We start from the raw sequence: 25,989 nt of genomic DNA on the forward strand, positions 1-25,989 counted from the left end.
GCAAGCTGTGTTGCAGGGAGAGGGTGGGGCTTTCGACTCGCCCTTGACCTTCCTGTGAACCGAATTCATCAGGAGTCCGTTGCTGAGGAGACTAACATCATGCAAAAAAAGGGATGTCGCAGGGGCAACAAAAAAAATGAAACGGGTTTCCTAAGTACATGCAACACCAATCTAAAGCTGATGAGCATTGAACTCATGTAAGATGCAGAATGTGCATCAACGCAATGAACCAAGCCTTCCTGCATCCAAGGATTGCTGTGAGTGCTGCACCCTTGTCTTATTACAGACAGCAGGTGCAGATGGTTAAAGGCAGGTGCTCGGTTGTAAAAAAAAAAAAAAAAGGAAAAGAAAAAGAAGAAGAAGGAAAAAAAATAACGTGCAAGCACCTGGTCCCTCTGTTGCAGCAGTCTGGGGCTGCTCTCGCAATGATTAGCTTTGTCAGTCCAACCGAGCGCAGCGAGGAACAGGACCAACAACTTCATTAGGGGGGGAGCAAACCACCCCTTTTTTTGCTTTTGTCCTACACTTGACTGCACAAACTTAGAGGAGGACGGGGTGTCCTCGAAGATCAGCTTTTTATCAGGAGCCACGGCGCGGTCACTGTTTCGACACGCCTTCACAAAGACCTAAGCACAAAGTAAAAGGAAGACCCCATCCCAACGAGTTCCCTCCGTCAGGAGTTAGTGGTGCTTTAATCTGCAGGTAGTGTGTGAAAGCTCCGCGTATTAAGCACCAACCCCTGCTAGCAGCAATCCCAGGATGCTACTAGTGCACCTTCAAGGACGAGCAGAGGAAATGAGTGCTAATAGTGTGTTTGTATTGTCAGAGCTCATGTGCCCACAGATTTGCTTTATTCTTGGCCTCACTTCATCTGTCAGCCAGCCATTGAATAATTGAAGGAATTATCAGGCTGGAGGATCCAAAGCCCTTTAGAAATGTGTCATGCCCCTGAGCAAAGCTGGCGGAAAAGGGAGGAAAAAATTCAGGGGTGTGTGTGTGTGTGTGTGTGCGGCCGTACATCACAACCCTGTAATGTTCCACCTACATCCAAAGACACACATAGAAAGTTAAAACACAGTGCCTGATGATGCCACAAATGGCAAGCTTTGATTGGCACGATGTCAATAGCTCATAATAGCGGCAGCTCATGCATGTCAGATGAATTTATGATTCCCCCCCAAACACTGCTCTCCTTTTTTTCTCTGCATCAGAATGGGTGTTTTTTGGAGTAGCGAGATCTCACCATGCAATTTGGCTAGCGTCCCCTGTACAAAGAATGCGACTGACGCAACATTAATCTCCAAACAAAGAGACTGGCACAACTACTCCGCAAAATTTCAGTGCAATGAGGTGGCAACGTCAGTCTGGATTTCTCACTGCTCCTTCACGAGCTGTTCCACTTTCCCCAATTCTCATTTAGATCAAACAAAACACTCCAGAAAAGGAGGTGAAATGATACCGTTTAAATCCGTGACACACATGCACACGGGGGACCTCCTTCTCATTTTCTAAACAGGGAGTCATGGTAAGAACTTTTAAATTTGCCATAATAGGGTGTGACCTACATGGGAGGGAGCCAAAGCTCAAACTCCAGCTCCCAGCAAGATTCCTGCCTATTGAGTATTTCAAAATGTAATGCGTGAACATTAAGGAGGAGAGAGACATAATTCTCTTCCCTCCTGGAGCACTGGTTGGAATAAATACCACATCCTTCAAGGTGAAACGCATGCAATATTTATTTTACTGATGCATTTTGAGAAAAAAAAAGCCGTCACCAACACCAGCCAGAGGTTATAACATAATATAATCTCTCTGACGCTGACATATGAAATACATCCCGTAGCTGACACTCATGAATAATGGCAGCTGTTTGGAGAAGAACAACTCCGAGCTCTGTTTTCAAATAGGTTTCAGCTGCGGTGCTGCAAAACAACTATCCCGCTGTTTGGGTTGAGCGGGAAGAAATGCATGTTTCATGAACACGGGATAGTGTTGCAACATGTATATTTAAGAAAAACACACACGTCATTTTAGCTTACAATTTCAGTGCACACTTACTGACACATAAAAGGATACTGTTTGCATTGCAACCTGTTTTCGGCAAGCACTGAAACATGGTACACAGGGTTTTTTTGCACAGCAGATGTCAATATTTTCACTCATCTGCTGGCTTTGCTCAGTTTGGAGAGAGCTGAGGCCCTCACAAGACCAAGTTGTTGTTATTTTAAGTACTGGCCACTAATTTTTAATGCTTATGATAACACTGTTCTCACCAAGAAAACGGGACTGATGTGAGAACGTGGCCACATTCCTCCAATGGAGTCCCACGAGGCAAGAAACACGAGATCAGCGGTTCGGTTAAAGGGTTTGGGTTTGGTTTGTGGAGAATTATGACCCAAAAGGGGTACGGGACAATCCATGTTGACTTCTTGTTTAACGTGGGGAATGAAGGGAATCCTCCTGGCTCAAAGATCTCTGTTTGTGATCTAAGTGCGGCTATTTCCAAGTAAGGACATGGGAACGACGTGGAAAGTGACTAAAAAGACTTAAATGTATTATTATGACATGCAGAATGCCCTTTAAATGTCATGCCATTTATACACCTGTGCGATCAGGTTGAATTTCCAGGTATGTAGTACTCACACATACTATTAGGCATTCAATATAAAATGAATAATAACTAACTAAATAAATAATATATACTACACCAACAATGTGTTGGATTTTACAGTCAAATGAGTTATTCTGTTTATTGTATAGGGAATAGCTCTCTTTTTGTCGCCCCCCTCCCCCCACCACCCGGCCCCCCAGTGCTACCACACTGCCTGTTTTTACGCCCCTAGAACAATGTATTAATACTACAATATAAAAAGTCAGTTGTAATATACTGCTGCTGGGTAAGCTGTGTTGCCTTGCTAAGAACACCAACAAACAAGCAGTAGAGTAATCTTAAGAACATTCTATTACAACTATTAATTTACATTATTCATGATATGTTCATGTGCCAACAAGTCAAATCATGATTCATGGATTCTTCTTTCTTTCTTTCTTTTTTTTTTTACAAATCGTATGTTTTGAGAGTCCAAAATACAGAACACATGAAAAAACGTCCCCTGTCGAAAATTAAGGCTGAAACAGACACACACACACACACACACACACACACACTGGTATGTAACACAAAGTGTGACACCCTTCCCCCCCAGTTAACCAAGGGACTGTTCATACAAAACCATCAATCCCCCCGAGTTAAACCCCATCTGTTCGTCTGGTAGAAACAGAGAGAGAGAGAGAGAGAGAGAGCGAGAGAGAGAGGTAAGGTGTAGGAGAAAAAATGGGTGGATTCCGGACACAGCCTCAGGAGAGAGATGGAGGAGGAGATGGAGGGGACTGGGTGAGGAGAAGAGCCCGCCAATGATGGTGGAGGGCGGAAGTAGAAACAAAGGCAAGAAAGAAGGAGGAGGAGGAGGAGGAGCAGGAGGATCCCCAATGCTTGGCCACTTGACTAATTCCTCGTTGGGTGCTCCTGGAGGTCTCACATAAGCATGTGTTTCTGTGGATCAGAAAGGAACAAAAAGTTCACTTTCCCATTCTGGAAATAGAGGCGGGGCCTGGCTGTCACTCCGCTGCCACGCAGACATCAGCAGAAAGACCCTTGTTTAAAACTCCTCCAGAGTCAAAGGTCAAGGTTCAATGCGCGGCGGGTAGGAGAGATTCCTCTTCCACGCTGCATTCATGGGGTCGGCTGCTCGGCCCATGAAGAACTATCCTCGATCATGGCCACACTATTTATTTATCAGGTAATTAGTCATGCATGAGGCTACAGAATGCTTAATTACACTTGCATGTTTGGATTTCGCATTCTAATGAGTTGATACATGGACTATTCTCAAGAGAAGACATGTAATTACAGTATACTTTTAATCTGGCATAGTGACTCCTGCTTACATATGTAACCAAGGAGTGGTATTAAGTCAAAGAAACTTGTTGTGGTGTCCTGAAAAAAAAATGAAGCTTTCTACCGCAGACTCCTCCATGGCTTGATGACGACTTTGAAGTGAATTCATTATCCTATTTACCTCTGCTCGACATTAAAGATCCTCAGTCAGAAGCACTTTGCTGCAAACTATTGATGATAAAAGCTTTTTGAAATGTTGATTTGAATGTGAAATTGAGCGGCAGTTGTGAAGGCATCAGTCAGTGTTCTTCTCGTTTAATCCAAACTTCTTTATTCGAAGGCAAGAAGAGAAGCAGGAGGGGGAGGGGATAAGGGAGAGACACATGTGAGGGGAACATCTGTGAATTTGTGTACGTGATTCTAGGGAGAGAGCACATGTGTGTGCATTTGTGCAATCGTGGGCGTGTGTTTGTGAGTGTGTATTCCCGAGTGTGAGTGAGGTGAGAGGCTGCTGGGTTTTTGAACCTCTGTAAACAAGCCAGAGCCTTGTTAATGATGCCGCTCAGAGGTAATGCGCAAACACAAAATCTGCTTCTCAGGAAAGTCTGAATTCCTCGCTTATTACCGCGGAATAAATGCTGATCCGCACTCTTCCCCGGTGAAACATGGAGAAGCACAGCACATCTGTACACCAAGGTAAACCTATTTCCATAACCTAGTCATTTTAGAATAAAAAAAACTCATGAACATGCTTGGATTGGATTCATAAGCATCGCTCAAAAATCATGTATTTACCCTTCTAAAAGGAACACAACACAGGTCGAGGTTTATAATGGCAAAAACTGGGAAATGAGTACCTTATGTGTTATAGAAAATGGAACATTTGGGGTAAGAACGGCATTCCTGGGGGTTAGTTCAACCACTTGTATGTGTCGAGGTTGCCCTCTACTGGCGCCTTTTCCTGTGGCATAATGTATGGCTCCTCGATATTATGTATTACTACATTTACATTTTAATAGGACAGTGGCACCAGACTTCACAGTAGCTTTAGATGCTAATGTCAGGCCTGTCAAAGTGCCGCTGTGTAAATATGTCTCTTCTTCTTGCTACTTGGAATTATGAGAATGCGAAGAACAAATTAAATATCTTTGGCCTCCAATATTTCAGATCTGGTCTTCTTCTTATCATTTGTATGTCTTGAAGATAATGTTTTAATAGCATATACTTCTGTTGGTAAGGGAATGTAAGAAATGTGCAGGATATTAAAGTCGCCTTCATGCAACACAAACACAGATATGGTGCAAAACCATATTTCGATATTCGGCAGTTTCAATTTGACCCGCTCGTATTTAAATGTGACTTCCGCCAGTCCCCTCGCTTTATGGAAAGACATTACTGACACATCACTGGAGAACTTGTTTAGTTGTCAAACTGTCAGTCAAACACCTGTTCATTATGTAAAGGCTTTGCTCATATGTACTTACAGAAGGTTACGTGACATTTTGCCCTTTCTGTTTTTTTTTTTTTTTGACAAATCAAAAAAGGTTTTTCAGACAATTCCCGACATGACTTAAGGTTGAAAGGGTCAAATACAGTTTTGCCTTATAAGATACTGGAAAGACGAAGAGGTTTGAATTTCAGGTGGTGGCTCATAATGAGTGAAGGATGAGGAGCAAGAAATTAAAGCAAGAAATATTTACTCTTTTTTTCTGATATAGTTATCACTTCACTCACTCTGCTTCTAAAAAGGGAAGACGGGGCCATGGAAGATTTTGACAGTGCTGGTGTGAATATCATTAAACATCCGTCCCACATGCCATCGTTTCCATCGTTTCCATCACCTGGGAAATCCTGGTAATGTTCTCTTTACATGAACATATTGAAAGCGACATCATCTTCGCTATCAAATAAAACCCTAGAGACCGCTGGCGGGACAACAACAACATCCTTCAAAGCCCGGCAGCTCGCAGACAAGATCCTTCTTGATGCGTTCAAATGCAACACTGTATCGACACGCAGCCGTTTGTCAAAGAAACCCCACGACACGCACGCAGGCACAATGCCGTGGGGCACTGAAATTATTCTAGAAAAGACTGATCCTACGTTCTACACTCTGAGGCTGGAAATGAGGCGAGAGTTTACATGGGTTTTGTTTCTCATAAACAAATGGCCGTCGGGCCCCATTCTCTTGTTGTCGAAGGGCCTCCCACGTGGATTCCTGTGCCTTGACACAGGTTTTTTAGCGTCTCTCTCTTAGGCTGCGGCAGCTCAGGCTCCATCAGCATGACTGATCTCATTTATCTCAGTCGCATCCAAAGAGGCCCAGGGTGCAGGGACGGGAGCTTCAATAGCAGCACTGTGAGTGCTAAAAGGAACAGATCATTGAGCGGTGCACACTACGGCAGCTGGGGACTCACATGTGTGCATAACGGTGTGTATTGAGGATTTCTCAGTGTGGGGAACACCAGGGGAGCGCGAGATGTATGGAGCTTCATAGTGGGATGAAAAAAAATAAAAAAACTCCACCGTGGCAGATCATCTCATGCACTGGATTCAAAATGAGTTTGTTAGTACTGCAGCAACAAAGACAGATGTTAAAGTCAAACAGACAGGATTTTACGCTGTGTTACGGGATGTTTCTTCTCGGTGAGGGATCATTTACCAGAAAATAGTGTATCAACAAAATGACATGATACCCAGTGGTCTTTAGTTACTCAAAAGGAACATCATCTGGGCATGACACGCACAGAAAAAGATGTACAAGGGTACGTGTGTGTTCGCCGTTAATGCCTTCACAAAAAAAAACATTCTGCTCGTGCACAAGCAATCCAATCATCTCATGACATCCGTCTCTGTAGCCCCACTTACCATGACATTTTGTTCCTGTGCTTATAATTGATTTCTACTTCAATTTATTAATATAGCCTATGAAGCGCCTGGAGCACAATACTAGTTATCTGGAGCCCACCAGGAGCTTAATCTCCAAAGATGAGCAGAATTAATAAGCGTGTTCAAGTAACATATTGATTACAGAATCGATGTCTGTTCCTCTGCTCCGTACCTCAAATGATTACTCCAAAATGTAACAGAATTAAGTAAGTGAGTGGCTTTTTCAATCATTTTTCCTTCAATCTTAATTTCAATAATGTCTTTTTTGTAATGATAGTGTAATCATTTTTAACCGTATCTTTCAAAACAAGACGGGATTCAAAGAAACACATTCTCTTGTTTCCATTGCCTCCAGGTTTTAATTGATGAAGTGTATATATGTATGTGATATTCTTTCCTGCAGGCAGCTACCATCTTTACGTTTACCAAGGAACCACTCTCAGTCCTCTGCATAAATTTCCATTTTTATACACACATAGAAGGACAGATAGTTTTAAACATCTTTCTTCAAAAGATATGGGCCCTCTGTATGTCTCAATATATATTTGCATTATGAGCTTTGAAATTATTGCATATGTTTTTGCACAAACGTGCCCTTTATTTGTTGCTAGTGTGCCATTTGCTATTTTTCCGGTGTGAGAATAATAAAATAAGTAAATTATCTCTCTTCCACATCATATCTGGGGTTGGGTTGTGGGGGCACTCCATAAATAAGTATATTATCACTAATGCTATACATAACTTAATCCAAAGAGGTGCGTCAGGATAGTTTTCATGCCATTATGCATTTGGAACCTCTGATAAAACACCTCATAGTAAGCCAACAGACATATTCAGCTGTTTTGGTCTTTAAAATATTAAATAGATTTTAAAAAAAATTAAGTAGAGGATATCTCCACACATTTGACAACATGTCAAATCTGTTCTTATCAGCAAACATCAGTAAGGGTCTCGAAAATATCTGCTTCAGCAAACTCAGCGGGTTAATTTGAGCGCAGTGGGATGAACGTTGCAGATGTCGAACCAGTGCTGATCCACCTCCTTGTGTGGCAGCAGGCCATTTCGCGGGAGAGAGGGCCGGCGCCAGCGATCGCGGCTCCCCAACACCTGCCAGAAGCGCGTGCCCTTGAGGAGGAAGACGGCGTTGTGGGTGTAGGAGAAGTACGATGCATCGATGCTGCCATCTGGATGGTCTCCGCTCACCACTGGAGGGAAAACGTCTCTGATGTTTTTGGGGAAGCCTCTCGCCAATCTGTTGGCTTCCACGTCGAAGGCGTACACCTGTTTGAACAGATAATTGTTTTTTTCCCCTCTTATGTCAAAATCAATTCAATTACAACACACAAACAAATCACAGGGGAGGTGTAAGCGGGTTTGTTTGCATGAATACGTTTCCTCATCATGCTGAGAAACAATGACGTAGCTTGGGCTTTGGGCTCGCCAAGACGGTTGCTTATGTATACATATTTAATGCTTAGTGTATTATGTTTGTACTGCGTTGTCTTCTTGTCCCCGGCTGTACACAGCCGACATTACATGCCAGCTTAATAACATGCAACAGGCAGTCCGATGCTGTTGTAATTTTAGGCTGATTGAATGCAACTTTAGGAATTAATTTTAAAAAAAGACTTATTTGGATTTTGAACAAGGATAATTTTATAATTCAGGCCCACGAAGTCATTAATGGTGAGACAGAAATTGAGTGTGTACCAATGCATTCATCAATTTATCAATCGACAATAAAATATCATAGATGCAAATTGACAAAATGATGCATTTCATCATATCTAAGATGTGCTTCCAAAAGAGCTCAGTAATTCAATTAGTTCTTGCTTACTGTGAGCAAATCCAGATGTAACTGATTATTTGTGTAATGGAATAGGATTAAAACCATATTGTGGCAGACTATTGTGATATCAGCAGATATTGCGTAGTTTTCCATAATTGATATAAAATCCAATCTTTGTGGTGTTTACACCCTTTCTAATATTGCAAGACTCGCCTCAGTTGATATTGTCGGACAAATTTATAAAAAAACATATTACCAAAAACCAAAACAACACATGGGGCTTTTCTGGTGCCTTATTGTCTGTGACACCATGGCTATTTCCAACAAAATATTGTCTCTTCATTTGTATTAACACACAACTCTACAAGACAAACAAATGGTTGTGACAAACCAACAGTTATCGTGTAATTATTATGAATTAATAAGGATTCCATTCTTACAAGAGTGTTTTTGAAGAAGTAGATGTGAGAGTCCCTCCTATCATAGAAAGCGGTGTCAATGGGAGCGAACACCCCCGGGAAACCCTCGGAGATTAACCTCGGATAGCGGTGCCCTTCGGGGTCCTGTTTGAACGCCTGATCGTTCTCACTGTCGTACCTCCAGAACCGAGCCCCTGCACACAACATTCAAAGACATCTTTGAGTGAGTAGTATGCTACGAAAATAATGACCCTAGTGGTTTATACAGCTGTTTTGGGGCCTACCTTTGAAGAAGTAAACAGCATCCCTTTTTCGGGACCACACATGCACATACGCATCCACTCCGTCACTGGGAATCCCACGCCAGCCAGCCTGCAGGATGACTGGATCTCCGAAGCGCGTTCGGTTATTTCTGTTCTCGTACAGCCAGTACCAGCCGTTCCTCATGAAATAGGTGTTAAAGCGGATGACCACCTCCCCGTAGGGCGTCTTCTCCTTTCTGATCCAGTCAAATGCTGTGTTGAAACGACCCTTACAGCCACCTGAGGTCATACATGAGCCCATTGTAAAAAACATTTTGGTTAAGGATGTAAATAAAACTGAGACTATGTCTGTCTTGTACGTATCCACTAGATGGTGCTGTAACTGCGTACCGTAGAGGTGCTGCACGGCCTTCCTGTCCATCCAGTCCATCTCGAAGCCCGACTCCTGAGGCAGATAACTGGGCTGCATTATGGAGCCAGCTCTGTAGATGTGGGGGAGACCCAGAACATGGCCGATCTCATGGACTGCTACCTAACAGATAGGACATTTTTATTTTTATTATTATTATTGTTTTTCTTTTTTCCCATTCAAACTTCAGATGACTTGCTTCATTGTTCTTACTTTGAGTAGACTGATACCACTTCCTGCATTGGGAGTGGTGAAATGTTCGTCGTCATCAAAGTGTATATCACCCAGGAACCAGGCGTGGGCAAATTCTTGACCAGTGCCATCGAACCTCTGGTTGCAACCCAGATGCCTTCCTGTTTGACAAAGAAAGAGAGGGAAATGCACAACTTTCTCTATGAATTTACAAGTATTTGTATATAAAACAATTAAATCGTCCAGCTGTAAAGACATGCGGACCTACCTGTGCCAAAGCCCAGCTTGATGTCAATATCCTCTAATGCAGAACGAGTATCCTCCACAAACTCCAGGGGAGACACCTCGCTCCACATCCTGAAGGCCAGTCTGAAGATGTACCTCTGTTCTTCAACGGACAGCTGACTGCTGTACCCTTCGCCCATCAGCCTCCATTTCAACACCCGCTTGGAAAAGGCCATGTAACCGGTTTCCCTCAGATCTCTCCTGCTCCTGTTTTTGGAAACGAGCGCGGCGAGGTGGCGTTTCCTGCGTCGCACCGCTGGGCTCTGGCGGCCGTTGACCACGTGTGAGCTGTTTGCAGACGTGTTATTCAAATAGGGATCGTATGAGTCGACTTCGTCGGTGTGATTGGCCCTGGTGTCGTTGGAAATGCTGGCGAGACCGCGTTCTGCGTCGCTAGCAACTAATACGTCGTCTTCAAAGGTTTCAGGGGCACCAAAAGAAGAACTCTCGTCGATTACATCGCTTAATGGGTCCGACTCTGTCCAAGGCTCGCTTCCGCTGCCACGGGCGTCCAAGGCGCTGTCCTCTTCGGGTGCCACAGGGGCGTCCAGGCCGATCTCCTTGTCAGGGACTCCGCACCTGGGTTTGTTCATTGCCACCTTGGTGACCTCATCAAACACACCTGTGGCAGGCAGACCCGATACTCTCTGAAACTCTTTAAGAGCTGAGATGAACTCTCTGCTGTTGGGGTCGTGGGGATCGGCATCCCGCGGAGCATCCCTCGACCGATGCAATGTTCCTTCCTGGATCACGTCTCCAAGGTCGTCCAGGAAGTCGGCGTGAACCGGCGTGTCAGTGTCTTCAAACTGGACATCCTCCCAGTTCACCGGCTTAATGAATCCATATCTAGAGAGAAATAACTAAAACGAGACACGGGTTACATTCTTTGAGTATAACAAACAATCATACAATGTCTAATTCGGGAGAGTAACTAAGATGTTTACCTCCGCTGTGTATTTGTTTGTTATAACCTCCGCTTGGTGAGGAATAAGGGTCTGCACATCGGAATGATCCCGGCTGTGGAAAAGCTTCTCTGCATCGGCTGAGCAAATGCTGGTCCAAAAAAGGAAAATCATCCGCTGGATAGAAGTCAGCATCGTGGCGTTGGCTTGTTCAGGTAACTATGTATCAGTAACTAAGAAGCTACAGGGCTTTATAGGCTGATCCAGACCTTGGCTACACCCATCTAAAGGTGCGACTCTTTGGAGGTATCCCACTTTCCTCAGCTATGTGTGAAAAGTAAACCTGTCTTTATGGTCTCCAACTGCTCCATTTCATTGAATTGTATGGCTGTGTGATCCATGCTCCACTGATTTTAAATGGACTGTTGTTGGCCTGTCGAAAGAGGTTGAAGCTTTAACTTTCATCTGGACAAAGGCAGTTTAGGAAAGCCATGACACCTGTATTGAACAGGAAACACACTCACGCACACTTGAGGGTTTTACAATGAATAACCACAAACCAAACCTTCCATAATCACATTTACTAACATTTATTTTCAAAAAACGGAGCTACATTGACCCAGCTTTCCCACCACAAATATTATAATTATATTCACATTCATTTCTGAGGTTCTTATGGAAGAAAAAGATTTTTTTTTCTCAGTGCAAATAAGCCGATCTGGTAAAAATAAAACAGAAAAAGACAATATATATATGTGTATAAATAGTCAGGGCAAATAAGGAGACAATGAAGTGGATGGATTTAAGCGCTGCGGCCCGTGGGGGGTTGCTGTAGAGCTTTGGCTATTGCTGCTGCCAGGTGTTCGGCTGTTGGCTTCTCTGCAGTGCAGCAGACACGCAGGCCTTCTGCCGCCATGGCGTCTCGTGTAGTAGGCCCTATGGCTGCAAACTGGAAAACAAACAAGTTCAAGTGACCCGTCGGTGGCACCGAAGACTCATGCGCCGTTTGTGTGTGTGTGTTTGTGGAGGAGGCTGCACCTTTATCTGAGTCAGCCGGTCCCCCGACAGCCTCCGTACCACCTCTAAGCAAAACTTCACTCCCGATGGACTGAAGAAAGCGACGCTGGCCGGGGCGCCCTGCAAGACGGATGGATGAAGAATTTTCTGCATGCAGAAAAGGCAGAAAAGGCAGAAATGCAGAAGGAGTGGGGCTGCTGTACCTGCTCTGTGAAATAGTTCTTTAGATTTTTCTCCAGATCTGGATGTTCAGCTGTTTGATAGACAGTCAGCGTCTCGAGGGGAACTCCTGGAAAACAAAAAAACGAGATCCCCGCCGTGATAAATGTAGCGCAATTATATTTTTTATAATTGCTGTATTCCCGGTGGGACTTTTATCACCTTGAGTCATAATCTTAAGATCTTCAGGCACAATATAAGAGAACGCTTACCATTACTCTTTAAAGCCGTGGGCAACACTTCTCTTTTGATTGAGCCACAGGGGAAAAAAAGGGGTAGAATATTTGTGTCCTCTCCTATAAAAAACAAAAAGAATGAAATAAGTCATATTAGTTAGCGTAGAAATGGTAAAATTCCCATTAAACTGAAGTATGCGGGCGTATAAAGTCATATCGTACGTTCAATGATAAGACGTGATAGGACATCTGCTGTCCCCGTGTCCTCGCCCAAAGCCTTCAGACCCAGATTCCCCACTGTGCAGGAAAAACAACGGCCGATATCAGCAACACGTTATCAAATGATTACACAAAACAAATGATTAAGTTCAGTTCAGTCCAACTGCCTTAATTACTAAATACACAACTAACTGACAACAAAGAGAACAAGTGTCGCAAAAGGAAGATGTTAAAGCACACGTCAGGCGGGTGCTGCACATTGCAGCAAACTGTCACTTGTGTACGACCTATTTCCGAATGACTGAGGGTGGCAACAACACCTCACACACTTCCGTGAGCACCAAGTGCCTGCCACGCTCTGCTACAATTAGAATTAACATAACAAAAGGGTTATTTTTTACCAATCAGGGGAAAAGGGGCTTCATACGCGACAATAACTCACCCAGTGCAGCAGTTGCTTTACCAACCACATAGATGGAGCTGCTGTTCCATTTCTCTTTAATGGAGCTGTTCCATTCTAAAATATTAGTAAATAAGGGGTTTGAAAATTCAGTTGGCAGTCGAGAAACACAGTACACATAATTCACAACCTGCTTCTTTTCAGAGGATAAACCAGTCACGTACAGGGTCCAGTTATATACATTTTAAACGGTGATTCCTTTGTGCCCACCTTCCCTCCTTTCTTCTGCTTCTAAGCACATCTTTACAGCCTCCACTGCCCTCGGACTGGTAAATACAAGACCTCCATACTTTTCTGGTTGGAAAAGCTGGGAAAAGGAAGACATCTCAAACTACAGACACATGATACAAAAATTCAATAAAGCTATAGGAATAGAATTTACCTTATCGGACAATGTGTTTAATGAGACAAACTTAAAAGACAGCACAGGAATTAGGGTTGCTTTATGGCCATGTGTTGCCAAGTCCTGAGGAATCAAAAGAATAACTTTCAGTCGATATCATTTGGGAAATGCAAAGTTGTGGGGACATTGCTGAAAATATATATGCGAATACAGCAAGAAGAAGGGCATTCACCTTGATGTAAGGATCAGGTCCAGACTCGACATCCCTAGGCTCTTTTAGAAGCAGCACGTGCATATCGGCAAGGCCTTTAAAAAGCTGTGTCGATGAAATGAATTGGGAAGAATACAACAGATTAAACCAGGGTGAAATATAAATTCTGCTGTCAAAAAAAGAAAACAGCCAAAGCTAGACACTGCAAACTGCAAAAAGCCTGAGGACGGTGGGCGTGAAGACACAGCGAGCTAAGCTACACCCTAAAACTGTCATATGCAACCTACCGATAACAATACCGTTGAGTCATGTTTGTGGGACTGTAGATGTGGAGAAAATAAAAACCAATCATGTCACACATTCTCTTTTGATGCATTTATAACATATGTAGCATTAGCTACAATGTGGCTATGTCTTCTTCTGTTATTGTTTACATCGGTAAGGCATTTTGGATGACAGTTTAGCTAACTCGTAACCGTCCGCTTATTAGAGCCTATCCGTGTAGTGTCGGGATAATAAGTAGTTAATCTATCGGGCTTGTATAGTACAACGATGTGAATTCCAAAGACACGGTAAAAGGACAGAATATTACACGATATGTATGTACCTTCAGTTGTCGCTACCGCTGACTACATAACGACTTTCAGCCATGGTCAAGAAGGGGTATATTACATTGAACATTTCACAAACTTTAAAATAAATCAGGTTTTTTCTGCAACATTATATTTCTTTACAACAAATAACAACTAAACTAATAAACTATATAATGCAATTACCCTGTTCATAACGGAACCACAGCCGTTAAGGCATATTTAAATTAACGTCTGTCCCCTTTTTCCCTAGTGGTTTATTCCATTTCCGCGAAGGGCAACAAGGCAACATTGCGGCTCTGAGGCTCCTACGGCAAGAGGCAAGTCCTGTATATTTAGAGCCACAATGGCGGCCCGGACCCTCAGTTTCCTACCTCGCTGTGAGCTGGACTTTAGCAATAGCCCCGCCCACTCGGTTCAAACTCGTGTTCGCTGTTTGTAAGCATGGCTTCTTCGGCTAAGAGAAGAGCAGTAGGTTTGGCTGAAAATCCCGAGGAAAGTGAAAACAGCTCCGATGACAAGTCGGAGGCTGATGCTGATTCCGGGGAGGAAGACAGCGATGCATCAGAGGAGGAAATCAACGAGGTAAAAAGCACAAACGATTCATTGAACGTATATTCCATGCATGGCCTTGCTAGCTAGCCAGCTAGTTAGCTAACGTTAGCCAACTCAGCTTTCGGCTACGGTAAGACGGTACATTAGTATTACATACTGTCGCTGAAAACAAGGATTAGGACATTGACGTAGTATTAATAACACGGACAAACTGCTGTAAGGAATAAAGGTAATGCTACTTGACGTCACTTATGGCTAACGTAGTAAAGGATTTTACAGTGCGTGTCATAAAATGCCACTACTACTAATGTTACTTGAAACTAAAATCACTCATTCATTCGATGATTAATCAAACAAGCAACTAAAGTAGTGTAACCGAAGTACTTAAATCAATACTTTTTCCACACGCAGGCTTTTCCCGTTGTTAACTGACATTACTCCCTGCTTTGTTATTGTTTTGCCATCAGGAGGTCATGGTTGACTTTGAAGCCCACACCATCTCGGTCAACGACTTCAACGGTGTCAAGAGACTCTTACAACAGGTCTGAGACCATATGTGTGTGTTTTATTTCTCACGCTCCTATGTTATATGTTGTAAGCATGGCCTCACTTCTGTTGTTTTTGTATGCAGCTCTTCCTGAAGGCCCATGTAAACACTTCAGAGATGACAGATCTCATCATTCAACAGAATCACGTTGGAAGTGTCATCAAGGTGAGTTTTATCCTCAGCTCACATTGTCCTGGGGGATTTTTCATCTGTAATGTGAGTTTACTTGTCCCTTGTTTTTGCTCCAGCAAGCTGAGGTGCCAGATGACAGCGATGATGACGATCCAGATGAAGTATTTGGCTTCATCACTTTGCTCAACCTGACCGAGAGAAAGGTAACGCACACATTAGTTGCCTATTGAGGGATCTGACCATTTAGAAAATGAACTCATTTAATGTAATTTATGCTGTCCGCAGGATGTGCAATGTGTGGAAGAGTTGAAGGAGCTGGTCGTGGATCAGTGCGAGAAGAACTCTACCCACAGTGTAACGGAACAGCTCGAGCAGATCCTCAACGACGCCAGCAAGCCCGTTGGGCTGCTTGTGAGTGAGCGCTTCATCAACGTGCCCCCGCAGATCGCCCTGCCACTGCACAAACAACTCCAGTGAGTTCCTCTCTGTCTTGAATGGACACTTGACATGATGGCACCTTGTGAAGGAAAAATTAAACTTTTGTAAAGCGTTAACTACCATTTCATTTTGGACAAACTGTATCTGTAGAAACGTATAAATCCCCCCTATGGTTTCAAAACTAAATCAGTATTTTGAAAAAGTTGTGTGCAGAAAAAATTAACTGAATCTTTTTGTCCTCCAGGGAAGAATTAGCTGATGCTCAGAGGACAAACAAGCCCAGTGAGAAGTGTCACTATTGTCTTATGATCAGCAAAACCTGCAAAGAGGCAAAGAGTGTTCCAGCCAGAGGAGGAGCTCCCAAAGATGAATACATGTTTGTCAATGCAGAGGAGGAATTCTTCTATGAGGTAAATACAAGCCAATGAACCAATGCAAACTTACTTAACCTTCAATAATATGCAAAGAAAACTTTGCATTTTGTGTTTGGATAATACAGTTTTAATAAATATTGTATTTCTGTCTAATGGTCCTTCGGCTGTTGAACCATATTTAAAAGTTTTTCTAAGAAGAAAAAACAGTAGCTGGTTTGTGTTCAGGCTTAGATATTAAAAGGATTTAATCATCGGCGGTATTTTCCTTACAGCAAGCCATCTTGAAGTTCCACTACTCGGTCCAGGAAGAGACAGACACCTGTTTGAGCGGCAGGTGGTCATTCGAAGATGTACCCATGAAACCTTTCAGGACAGTGATGCTGATTCCAGCAGACAGAATGCCTGCCATCATGACCAAACTCACAGAATATCTAACTGTGTGAACTAAACCAATAAACTGACGTCCGTGCACACGGAAATGGTTCACTATACTCTCTAAGAGACCGGAGAAGAAAATATTTTGGTAGCATCAGCTTCAATTGTGCAAGTATTATAAATCTTACATTTAGTACATGCTGTGCAGGGACTTTTATAAAATACATTTTAGAGAAACTGTTCTTACAAATTCCTGGATCACTTTAATATACCCTGCTCAGTCATACTGCAGAAACATGCAATTGTTGTATCATGTGAATAGAAATACAGCCCTTAAGTTAAGCCTTTTGTTAACGAGAGAATTTAATATCTTATGTTAATGCCAACCGATGAGATTTATCTTGTCAAACCTCAGCTGGTGGAAAAATGCCATTTGCGATTGAATTACTGAGTGGTAAAGCTCTATAATTGTGCCCAATTGAAAGAGGACCCAGATCCGCTGCCAATTTCCACATACCAATTAGATTAAATCACTTTTAAATCTTGGAGTTGTGCCTTTCTGGAGCATTTTCTATAAACCTCTGGAATCTCTTTTCTCTAATAAAAGCACAAATCTTGACTCATTTGCTTTCTTAATGTGGCTGAATTTCAACACATACATTAACTTGAAAAGAATGCTGTGTTGCCAGCTCTGTAAGAAACCAGATGAAATTAAGTATCCTCCAGCAGCTTGTACATGCAATCTATCAAACCACTTCATTAAACCTGCATAAGACGTTTGGAATGTTTTTCTCCCGTTAAAGTACAGCAACTGACGACATCCATCTGCTGCTCCTTCAAATGCTAAAGGGTGTCGCGCTGCTTACATTCGCAGACAGTGTTGAAAAGGGAGGATAGAGAATATAAAACTGCACACAAAACTTACTCGGATTCAAGAAATCCTGCAGATGACATGTCATGACGTGAGTATATATAGGACCATGATTAACATTGTTTGACTCGTGACTTATAGTTTGGGACATACCGTCCTCCCATGAGTCACCCATCGTGTACATGTGACCACTACCAGTGTAATAACTTAATATTACAGACCCTGGTTGGTATTGTTTTTAAACATCTAAAAACAATGGATGAAAGATCATTGAATCACACATCTATCGTAGGACTGGGACACCACTGCGCAGCCGACGTCGACTTCGCCGCCGATTGTAGAGGCCTCTTGTTTCCCGTCTTGACAATTTCTGGATCCTTCTGGGTCCAACATGTCTTGTAGTATGTCTTTACTTTCACTGGGAGGCAGATTGTAGAAGAAGTACATGGGAGCCATTTGAATGTACCTAAAGTGACAAACAGAAATTACATTTTGAAATGGAGAAAGTGATTGTTGATGCTTCCTTTATATAAAAAAAAAAAACACTGACAAAAACAGAATTTTATTGCAATAACAATCAAAATTTGTCACACCAGTGTGCACGTAAAAAACAATCCATGATAATTGAATAATGTGTTTGAAAAGAGGTGAAAAAAAAAAAAAAGGTTCATGCTTACACTTGGGGAGAGATTTCAGAGACTGTTCTCATGCAGTTGTTTTGGGACAGGGTGTACTCGTGGAAAACGACCCACTCTGGCAGCCCCAGCTTGTGTGACTGAGGCCCGTAGCCAGACAGGGGATGCACCTGAGCCATGTGCTTGTGTGTCAGAATGAAGTAGTTTCCGGATCCGTCCACGTCTCGTGCAATCTAAGAATACATTTTTTAAACAACACAGCAAAAGTCAGTACCGTAGATTTACTGTCAGCTTCCTCAATATTGACATTTAGTTTCCACACACCTGCATGAAGAAACCAGCCAGCAGAGCTCTTTTGACGTTGTGGGTGTTGGTTTTGGTTCCAAAGAACGGCTCGGAGATTGGAAGCTCGATCCTGTTCAGGGTGTCGGTCAACTCTGATCTAATGGCCTCTGCTTCCTTCAGGGCGGAATGATCAAGGAAATAGTCCTGGCACCACTTTTCAGCAGTGAAGTCTGAGGAAACATATTGTGGTGAAGTGGGATCTTGGAAAGTCAGGATGGATCTAAAAATGACTGCATCCTTGCCCATAGAGTAAAATCAAAAAACTAAAATGTAGCAAAAATAATTTCACTCTTTTTGTACCACTTGCAGTTGACCACCCAGTTATTGCACTTACACAATTCTTTATTTTTTCTTAATTACTTTTTAGGGTTGTGTAAGTGGTTGAATGCACTTATTAGCTTAGTTGCTTTGGATAAAAAGGTCAGCTCAAATAAAGTATTTCATTTGATCAAAGTACATGTTCATCTTTAAAATTGCAGACTACGAACAAATGTGACTGGATTGAAATAGTGGTTACAGATGATGGTAAATTTTAATATAATCGGGCAACATGATTTACTTAAACACGCTTTGTGAAGTAAAAGCCCCCTAAATGAGTACATTTAAAACCTAGAAATGTTAAATTTACAGTCTCATACATATTAATGTGTCATTTTCCCAAAGCTGAACCACAGAGTGAATGTTTTTTTGTTTTTGTACGTTCTCAAATTTGCTATTAGAATCTTCTGATTCAAATTCAAAATGTAAATGTAAAAAGGAAATATAAAGCCATTTCTGCCTTGGTGTATGAATTGTGTTCCGCTATACCGCAGCATACTTGAAAACATGATACTTCAGTGAGAGCAGATTGATTTTGTCCACCAACTGTGTCCTACATTGTTCTCTCTGGCTTCGTTTGAAGGCATTGTAGATGTTGATGAGGGTGAAGTGATCGCCTTCAGGGTGCTGGAACTTCCTGTGACACTGGACCGCCTCGTGGCCCCTACCAGCAGGTGGCTCCAGGAAGCAGCTCGTGGCTAAAAGACAACCACACAATGAGCTCATCATCATCAAGAGAGACTGAGCCACTCTTGCCAAAGACCATCTGGTTCTGTGTCAGGGGGTGGGGGACCGCAGCTTCGTACACCTGCAGATGAGCTACTACGACGAGTACCATCTGGCTAATCTGCAAACCGACAAGGATCTTCACTCATTAGGAAAACATCTCGTTCCGAGTGGAGGCTGGAGCATGTGGTACCTGTAAGCATTGCTGCGATTGTCAACATCTCGCTCACGCAGTCAAACTCGCAAGATGCCAGCAGCGCTTTGGCCATCTGAGGGTCCAGGGGGATCTCAGACATGATGATGCCAATCTCAGACAAGTTGCCATCATTGTCTAAAGCTGCGAGGTAATCAAGCTCCTCCAGCGCCTGCATGAGACCCTCAGGATCTGCAACCAGGAACAAAAAGGCTTCGGCTTGACATGACAGCAGATGCATAAATCAAAGTGTTCCAAGCTGTGTGTTGTCTTGGGGGCATTACTCGTACTTAAATGCTGCTTTAAGAGGAATTTGAAAATGCCTCAAGGATCTCAATGGTAGTATCCAAAATGGACACCAGGGCAGCTGCTAAAAACCAAATACCATGTATTGTAGTTACTGATGAAGTAAATCAATTGAAAATTACTATCATTTTCTCATAGACCTTGATGCAACCAGAGTTCTTTTCAGTCTGCAATAGAATGACAATATTACAGTACGTTTGGCCAGACCATCCTCTTCATTGTACATGTCTGGTGCTGTTGTATAACCGTTAATGAGCTGGCCTCTTTTACTCTGTTCTGTTCATGTTAGGGGTGGTTAGACCTCAGACAATAGTTAGTAGCAGAGTCCTGTCAGCTCAGCTAAATCATGGATGACTGGTCCCAAAGAGCTACACAGAGCAAATTCATTTGTGCTTCCTGTAGCTAGCAAACACCCACCCACCCACCCACCCCCCTTCTGCATTTGAGGGTGGAAGAACGATTTGTCTGTGGGAACCAGCACCGTCGGTATAAAATGCAATGTCCACTAGCAGGCCGCATCACCTGGTCTCTCTATGAAATCACACTGTCCCAGGCCGGCTATCTCCATCCTTTTTAGGAAAAGGACTGTTGGAGTAATGTTGGACTCCAAAATCTGTGCGGGGTTCTCTGCAGGAAGCTGTCCGTCTTCTTGATACAGGCAGAAACATTTGCCTAGGAAATTAATTCAGAAGGGAAAATGGCCACTTAATTATAGTTTTACATGAAGTTATATGATATAGTATAGTAAATATCCCAAGAGGGAGAGAGAGAGAGAGAGATTACCAGCTCTGCGTCTGATAATATTTAACAACTCAAATTGGTTCAAGCATTGCCCAGCTGTAGAAGATGGTCAAACACACCTGTTGGTCCAGAGAGCCGCCTGCGTACGTCTGCCTGATATTGACTGATGGGTTGAAGAACCTCTGAGTTAGCTCTTATTCTTGGATTGTACACCTAGAAAAGATCCAACCACATGCCAATTAAAAAAGATATATTTCCATATTACTCATTTAAAGCAAATATGATTTGATGGCAAAAAAAGCAAACCATCTTCTTCTGGACTCCTGTGTCGATGACAAAGTTGACCGACTCTGTGGCCCACCACATGTCCTCCCCGTGTTTGGTAGAGAGGAAAACCCTCCTGGACTTCCTGGAGCCCGGTGGCTCAGGCGGTAGCCCTCCCCGCCGGGGGCACAGCACCAGAGGAACCATCCGGCCGAGCTCGGCTCCCAGCCTGGTGCCTTCTCTCTGCAGGATGCTGTGGGCACAATGGACCTCCTGCGCGACATATGGCAAGCAGAGAACACATGCTCAACCACCTTTGGGCCCCGTCAAATCGCTCCTTAAAACGTTGCGGCAATCTCTCTTACGTCGGCGGAGGCCAAAAACACGACAACATCTCCCTCCTCTTTGGTTCGGTGGATCTCCAGCACCAGTCTCAGCGCGGAGAAGAAGTAGTCCTTGTTGCCGCTGTCGCTGTGGACGTCCTCAGCGGGCGACAAGGCCTCCAGCCTGATGAGCGGGACGCCGTCGTAGTGGCTCACCAGCTTGTCGGTCGCGGGCGGGACGGCGAGGATCACCACTCTGAGCCCAGACCTCTGCAGCAGGATGTCCTTTAGGAGACCCAGCAGTATGTCCGTGCTGACTGTCCTTTCGTGGGCCTGGTCGATGACGACGACCCCGTAGTGCTCCAAAAAAGGGTCCGACATCATCTCTCGCAGCAGCATGTGGTCGGTGCAGTACCTGAGCGGGCAAAGTCATCAGAGGAGTTAGTGGCTACTACAAAACCAAAACTAGACGACAGGTAGCAGACTGGATGAGTTTGCAGGTTTGAGGGCTGGCTGTGAAATAAGACGTCCTGACAGCTCAGTCAACAGACCTCAGGATAGTGTCCGCGGAGCAGCAGTTCTCCAGAGGGATGGTGTAGCCCACCTCGTGGCCTATGTTGACGTCCATTTCGTCGGCCACGCGCAAGGCCAGATCCACGGCGCTCTGCCCGATGCTCTGCGTGCACACGACCATGCCGTGCCGGTACTTGGCAGAGAGGCAGAACTCGGCAGACCACTGAGGGATCTGAAAGAGAACATCTCTCAACTTGTTTTTTCTGATTCACAGACACTCAGCGGAAAGTGGAGAGCATCCGTTTTCATTACAAAACAAACATGGACATGAGCTACTGTATTATGGCTAATAATGCAAAATTGCTTTGGCAGCATGGGGCGGCTCCAGCGGATCAGGACTCCCAGCAGCAGCAGGAGGTGCCCTTAAATCCCTGCTGGAGCTTTTGTGAAGCTCCACTGTCCGCCTGGAGCTCGGACAGCCATGACAGCAGCACAACAGCATCCGCTGAGCTGGGCAGCCTGTTCACACAAGCTCGCACAATGCGGCGATCTCCATACATGTCAATAGCGAGAGAATGAAATAAAATCCACACCAAAAAGGAATCAAAAGATGTTACTGTTGAGAAGATAAAGATGACAATGCTGGGCAGTAAACAACTTGGTTTTTTAATCAAATTAAGGCAAGTAGGTCTCTAATTCAAGTCACACACAGTCAGGTATGCTTGGTATTTTGGCCCAGACTGAAGGAATTCAAAATGTCCTTGAGCAGAGGATTGAGAGTTGAAATGAGATTCACTTTCACTCCGTATCAGAGTGCACGTGACACGTCGATCGCCTCCTCAGACCTTCTCTCCTTCCTTCCTACCTTCGCTCCTAAAACGTGCGTGTTAGTGACCGCGCGTCTTACCTGCGTGCTCCTCCCAGTGTTCGCTGTCCCGGACACAACAACCAGTTGGTTGTTAAGCAGAGCCTCTTGGAACTCGCACCTGACCTTCCACACGGACAGAGCCTGCCTCTCTTTTAGCAGCTTGTAGTAACGGGAGGAAAATGGCAAGCCATCGAATGGATTTAACTCCAGCTCATCCCCGAAGCCAAACGGGTCCTCCGCGGCACATTCCTCACTTTCCGGGCAAATTCTTTCATCAGACATGATACATACAGGGAGAGCTCACAGATTCACGGGTTTCCTACCACTCCATCTACGGCTCCATTTCGGATTTCCCTCGGAACGATTAAAAAGAGAATCCGTTTCGTTAACTTGGACGAATCGTACAATACATGAGGGTCTTGCTCGGTTAATTGCTAAAACTATATTCATAAAGCTGTTCAGAGTTTCTGGTTGTTCTGGTGGAGGCTGTCCGGCTCGCAGTGCGCACCCGGTGCGTAATTTCTCTCCGGTGTGGCTGAGCACGTGTTTTGATTTGCTCAGGGCTTCACATTCAATACTGAACAAGCAATGCCCGCCGTCATAATCTCCTGATTATCCCAAAATGAGCACGGGCCAAGTGGCAAGGACTGTGACGCTAATATCAAATCAAAATATCCCCTTTTATGTTTACACGTTTGTTAAATGCGTATTAAATAGTGTGCAATATAATCTACAGAGACCAGAAGGTTCTAGTTTGTGTGTAAGCCCCTTTCTGCAGCTTAAATAAAAGGCATTTACCAGTTTTCAGTGTTTCCTCTTCAGAATTACTACTATTTGAACATTTTTTAAATATGAGACCGTATAGTAGGATCAAGTAATTTTACGGGAATAACACAAATAATGATGGATACAACAATTTAGGGCAGTGAACTTTTTGTTGTTAAAATGGACTATGATTAAACATTAAGCGCTGTTGTAATTCATGACTTTTTTTTAGATGTGACTGGTGATACTTATTCATCCATTCATATGCTGCAGGCTTCAAGCTTCTCCACAAGGAGGAGTTGTGATCATAAATTTATCTTAACCATTAAACCAGACTAAATGTCTCAACTCCAGAGTCTGTAAACATCTCTGATAATTACTAAGAATAAATGGATATGTTAACAATCAGACCAAATGTTAAGCATTTAACACAGCAACCTAGATTTAGTAGGTGTCGATATTTATATTCTATTGTTTTACTATTTGTACCCCTCACAAAGGCCTCAGCAAATGGCTCTTGACTCAGACAGTTAAGATAAGCCCCACATGTCTGTGTTAGATAGTCATCAAGCTATTTCAAATCTTTCAATCCAAAAAGACTGCTGCAAAATGTTAAATTGCTGTTAGATACTGGAGGATTTTGACAGAAAGCGTAGCTTTTGTGGACACTGAACATTGCGGCTTTACATTTGGATACAGTATGAAAGTCTAGTTTCTTATAAATCAGTTTAAAGTGAGGAGTAAAGTTGCCCTTGTTTGTGTGCATCTGGGCTGTTTTCTAAGAGCTTTTATATAGAAATACTGTTGTTTCTCAATAATAGATTTTTCTTGCTTTGGAAAAAAAAAGCACAAAGATTGATAATAAAAGTGTTTGCAAAACGTTTTTACTAAAACACCAGACACTTAAGTGTTTTCTTTACATATGATGTATCAAACAATCATTATATTTAAAAAAAAAAAGCATTCTCCATGGATATGTGTTCACCTGTAACACAACATAAAAGAAACATGTGGTAATAACATACAGTCAGGTGACAGGACTCAAATAATGTATATTATTACATGAACACACATAGCATTGAAAAAGCAAAGTAAACAAAGCACTGCATGTAAATCTAGTGCATTATTAAAAAGATAATTGTATCAAAAGTAACAAAAATTCAAAGCCACCTTTTAGCCTACACATTTGTGAACGAGAGCTGTGCTTAAAGGAAAAGTTGCGCAGTGTGAATGTATATGCAAACATTTTCAATTACCACAAGTACAAAGCAATGTAGGATCGGGTATATCGGCTTTAAAAAACTTCATTCAAGTTAAAAATAATTGAAAATGACAACACTTCATTTCAGTGGCAGAAATGTGTCCTTGTCAAACATATCGAGCCACACATGAACAGTTCAGCCTGACACGGGCTGATCACATGCCTCCATGACGCCTGCGTGACCACAGCTCCGAGGAAGTCCTCTGGGATTCATTCACCGGGTTTCACACAGAGCCCATCGGCTTAGAGAGGCACACAAGGAAAGGCTCCGAAACACGCATGACCTTTCAGCAGAGACATCCGCTCTGCCTCCGACAAATCAACGCTTCCTGGATCCATGTCGAGCCCATACCTCAGAACCAAGATCCCTTAACTGAGCCTCTTGGGTCTTGTTATGGAAAGTTGGTGACATTTTCCAAATCGACTGGTTACCCGAAATACAAATGCAGAGGGAACAGACTCGAGTCCCCCCCCTTCTCCCATTGCAGAACTGTTGCAGTAACACAACTTTTTATTTTCTCCCTACCCCTTTAATAAACATTGAGTTCCACATGAACAACAAGTGTTGTTCTCATCTGTCATTGCACAACACTCTTCGCCCCCACCCCCACACTCCCTCCCTCCTGTAATATACAGAACAAAAAGCATCATGTAAAGGGTTCCCTTCATTAAAACACGTTTCATATGGTCTGCCAACAGAATTTCACAAGTTGGCTTTTTAGAAAACGTTTTAACCTCCTGTCACCGTCACCGTCGATGAGGCGTAGAGAAAATGGTCAAACTGACGCAAGCGAGTTGCTACCGTGTAGGAGACAAGATACTGCATGGCAATAAATACAGAATATAAATACTTTACATGTACCTGAGCACCGACTCGTAGCACCAGAAAGGAGCACCAAAGGGACACGGCAGATCTCCTGATGCACAAAGAAGCCGCCACATTTTAAGGTTTTCATAGTTTTCATAGTGCAAATTCTTGTAGTGTGTCGCCACAACATGGTCCCTCCCGTCCCTCGTCCTCTCAGCTGCTGTATTTGACGTTGGCAATGATGCAAGGCTTTGGTAGCGTTGGTGGTTGCTTGGGACCGGGTCTAGAGAAGGGAGAAGAGTGAAGCAAGTTATGTTTCAGTAAGTGATACCGGCTTCTGTGTTATTTTT

General features: G+C 43.3%; 5 protein-coding genes across 8 annotated transcripts in view; 1 reads left to right on the top strand and 4 right to left on the bottom strand.

Moving 5' to 3' along the window:
- Nucleotides 1–7,146: 7,146 nt before the first annotated feature.
- mmp21 (matrix metallopeptidase 21) lies at nucleotides 7,147–11,479 on the bottom strand. The gene is made up of 7 exons (XM_037462964.2): nucleotides 11,089–11,479; nucleotides 10,128–11,004; nucleotides 9,881–10,020; nucleotides 9,649–9,790; nucleotides 9,280–9,537; nucleotides 9,017–9,189; nucleotides 7,147–8,068 (listed from the first exon to the last, which is right to left on the bottom strand). Exons 1-7 carry the CDS (start codon nucleotides 11,239–11,241, stop codon nucleotides 7,763–7,765), a joined length of 2,049 nt encoding a protein of 682 aa, XP_037318861.2. The 5' UTR covers nucleotides 11,242–11,479; the 3' UTR covers nucleotides 7,147–7,762.
- A 141-nt stretch (nucleotides 11,480–11,620) lies between these two features.
- uros (uroporphyrinogen III synthase) lies at nucleotides 11,621–14,447 on the bottom strand. Of its 2 annotated transcripts, none has more exons than XM_037462966.2 (10): nucleotides 14,299–14,447; nucleotides 13,713–13,796; nucleotides 13,520–13,603; nucleotides 13,348–13,444; nucleotides 13,120–13,194; nucleotides 12,681–12,755; nucleotides 12,495–12,578; nucleotides 12,267–12,352; nucleotides 12,085–12,183; nucleotides 11,621–11,995 (listed from the first exon to the last, which is right to left on the bottom strand). In XM_037462966.2, exons 2-10 carry the CDS (start codon nucleotides 13,773–13,775, stop codon nucleotides 11,849–11,851), a joined length of 810 nt encoding a protein of 269 aa, XP_037318863.2. In that variant the 5' UTR covers nucleotides 13,776–13,796; nucleotides 14,299–14,447; the 3' UTR covers nucleotides 11,621–11,848. The 2 variants fall into 2 exon arrangements, with proteins under 2 accessions (XP_037318863.2, XP_037318864.2); XM_037462967.2 differs by lacking the exon at nucleotides 14,299–14,447 and adding an exon at nucleotides 13,979–14,292.
- A 214-nt stretch (nucleotides 14,448–14,661) lies between these two features.
- Nucleotides 14,662–17,321, top strand: bccip (BRCA2 and CDKN1A interacting protein). The gene is made up of 7 exons (XM_037462968.2): nucleotides 14,662–14,866; nucleotides 15,304–15,378; nucleotides 15,468–15,548; nucleotides 15,632–15,718; nucleotides 15,801–15,988; nucleotides 16,198–16,363; nucleotides 16,600–17,321. The coding sequence occupies exons 1-7, from the start codon at nucleotides 14,726–14,728 to the stop codon at nucleotides 16,768–16,770; spliced, it is 909 nt and encodes a 302-aa protein (XP_037318865.1). The 5' UTR covers nucleotides 14,662–14,725; the 3' UTR covers nucleotides 16,771–17,321.
- A 301-nt stretch (nucleotides 17,322–17,622) lies between these two features.
- On the bottom strand, nucleotides 17,623–23,923 carry dhx32a (DEAH (Asp-Glu-Ala-His) box polypeptide 32a). 2 transcript variants are annotated; one of them, XM_037462962.2, is made up of 11 exons: nucleotides 22,845–23,923; nucleotides 21,976–22,169; nucleotides 21,467–21,839; nucleotides 21,144–21,374; nucleotides 20,957–21,050; nucleotides 20,619–20,768; nucleotides 19,791–19,982; nucleotides 19,429–19,569; nucleotides 18,533–18,723; nucleotides 18,251–18,441; nucleotides 17,623–18,039 (listed from the first exon to the last, which is right to left on the bottom strand). In XM_037462962.2, exons 1-11 carry the CDS (start codon nucleotides 23,085–23,087, stop codon nucleotides 17,841–17,843), a joined length of 2,199 nt encoding a protein of 732 aa, XP_037318859.1. In that variant the 5' UTR covers nucleotides 23,088–23,923; the 3' UTR covers nucleotides 17,623–17,840. The 2 variants fall into 2 exon arrangements, with proteins under 2 accessions (XP_037318859.1, XP_037318860.1); XM_037462963.2 differs by lacking the exon at nucleotides 19,791–19,982.
- A 515-nt stretch (nucleotides 23,924–24,438) lies between these two features.
- LOC119212506 (disintegrin and metalloproteinase domain-containing protein 12-like) overlaps nucleotides 24,439–25,989 on the bottom strand; it is a 61,812-nt gene continuing 60,261 nt past the window's right edge. For both annotated transcript variants that reach the window (XM_037462961.2, XM_037462959.2), the window contains exon 23: nucleotides 24,439–25,922. In XM_037462961.2, coding sequence (XP_037318858.2) covers nucleotides 25,853–25,922 — 70 coding nt within the window. In that variant the 3' untranslated portion in view covers nucleotides 24,439–25,852. The remainder of the gene's footprint in view (nucleotides 25,923–25,989) is intronic.

Source organism: Pungitius pungitius, chromosome 21, assembly GCF_949316345.1.
Source record: "Pungitius pungitius chromosome 21, fPunPun2.1, whole genome shotgun sequence".
NCBI lineage: Eukaryota > Metazoa > Chordata > Actinopteri > Perciformes > Gasterosteidae > Pungitius > Pungitius pungitius.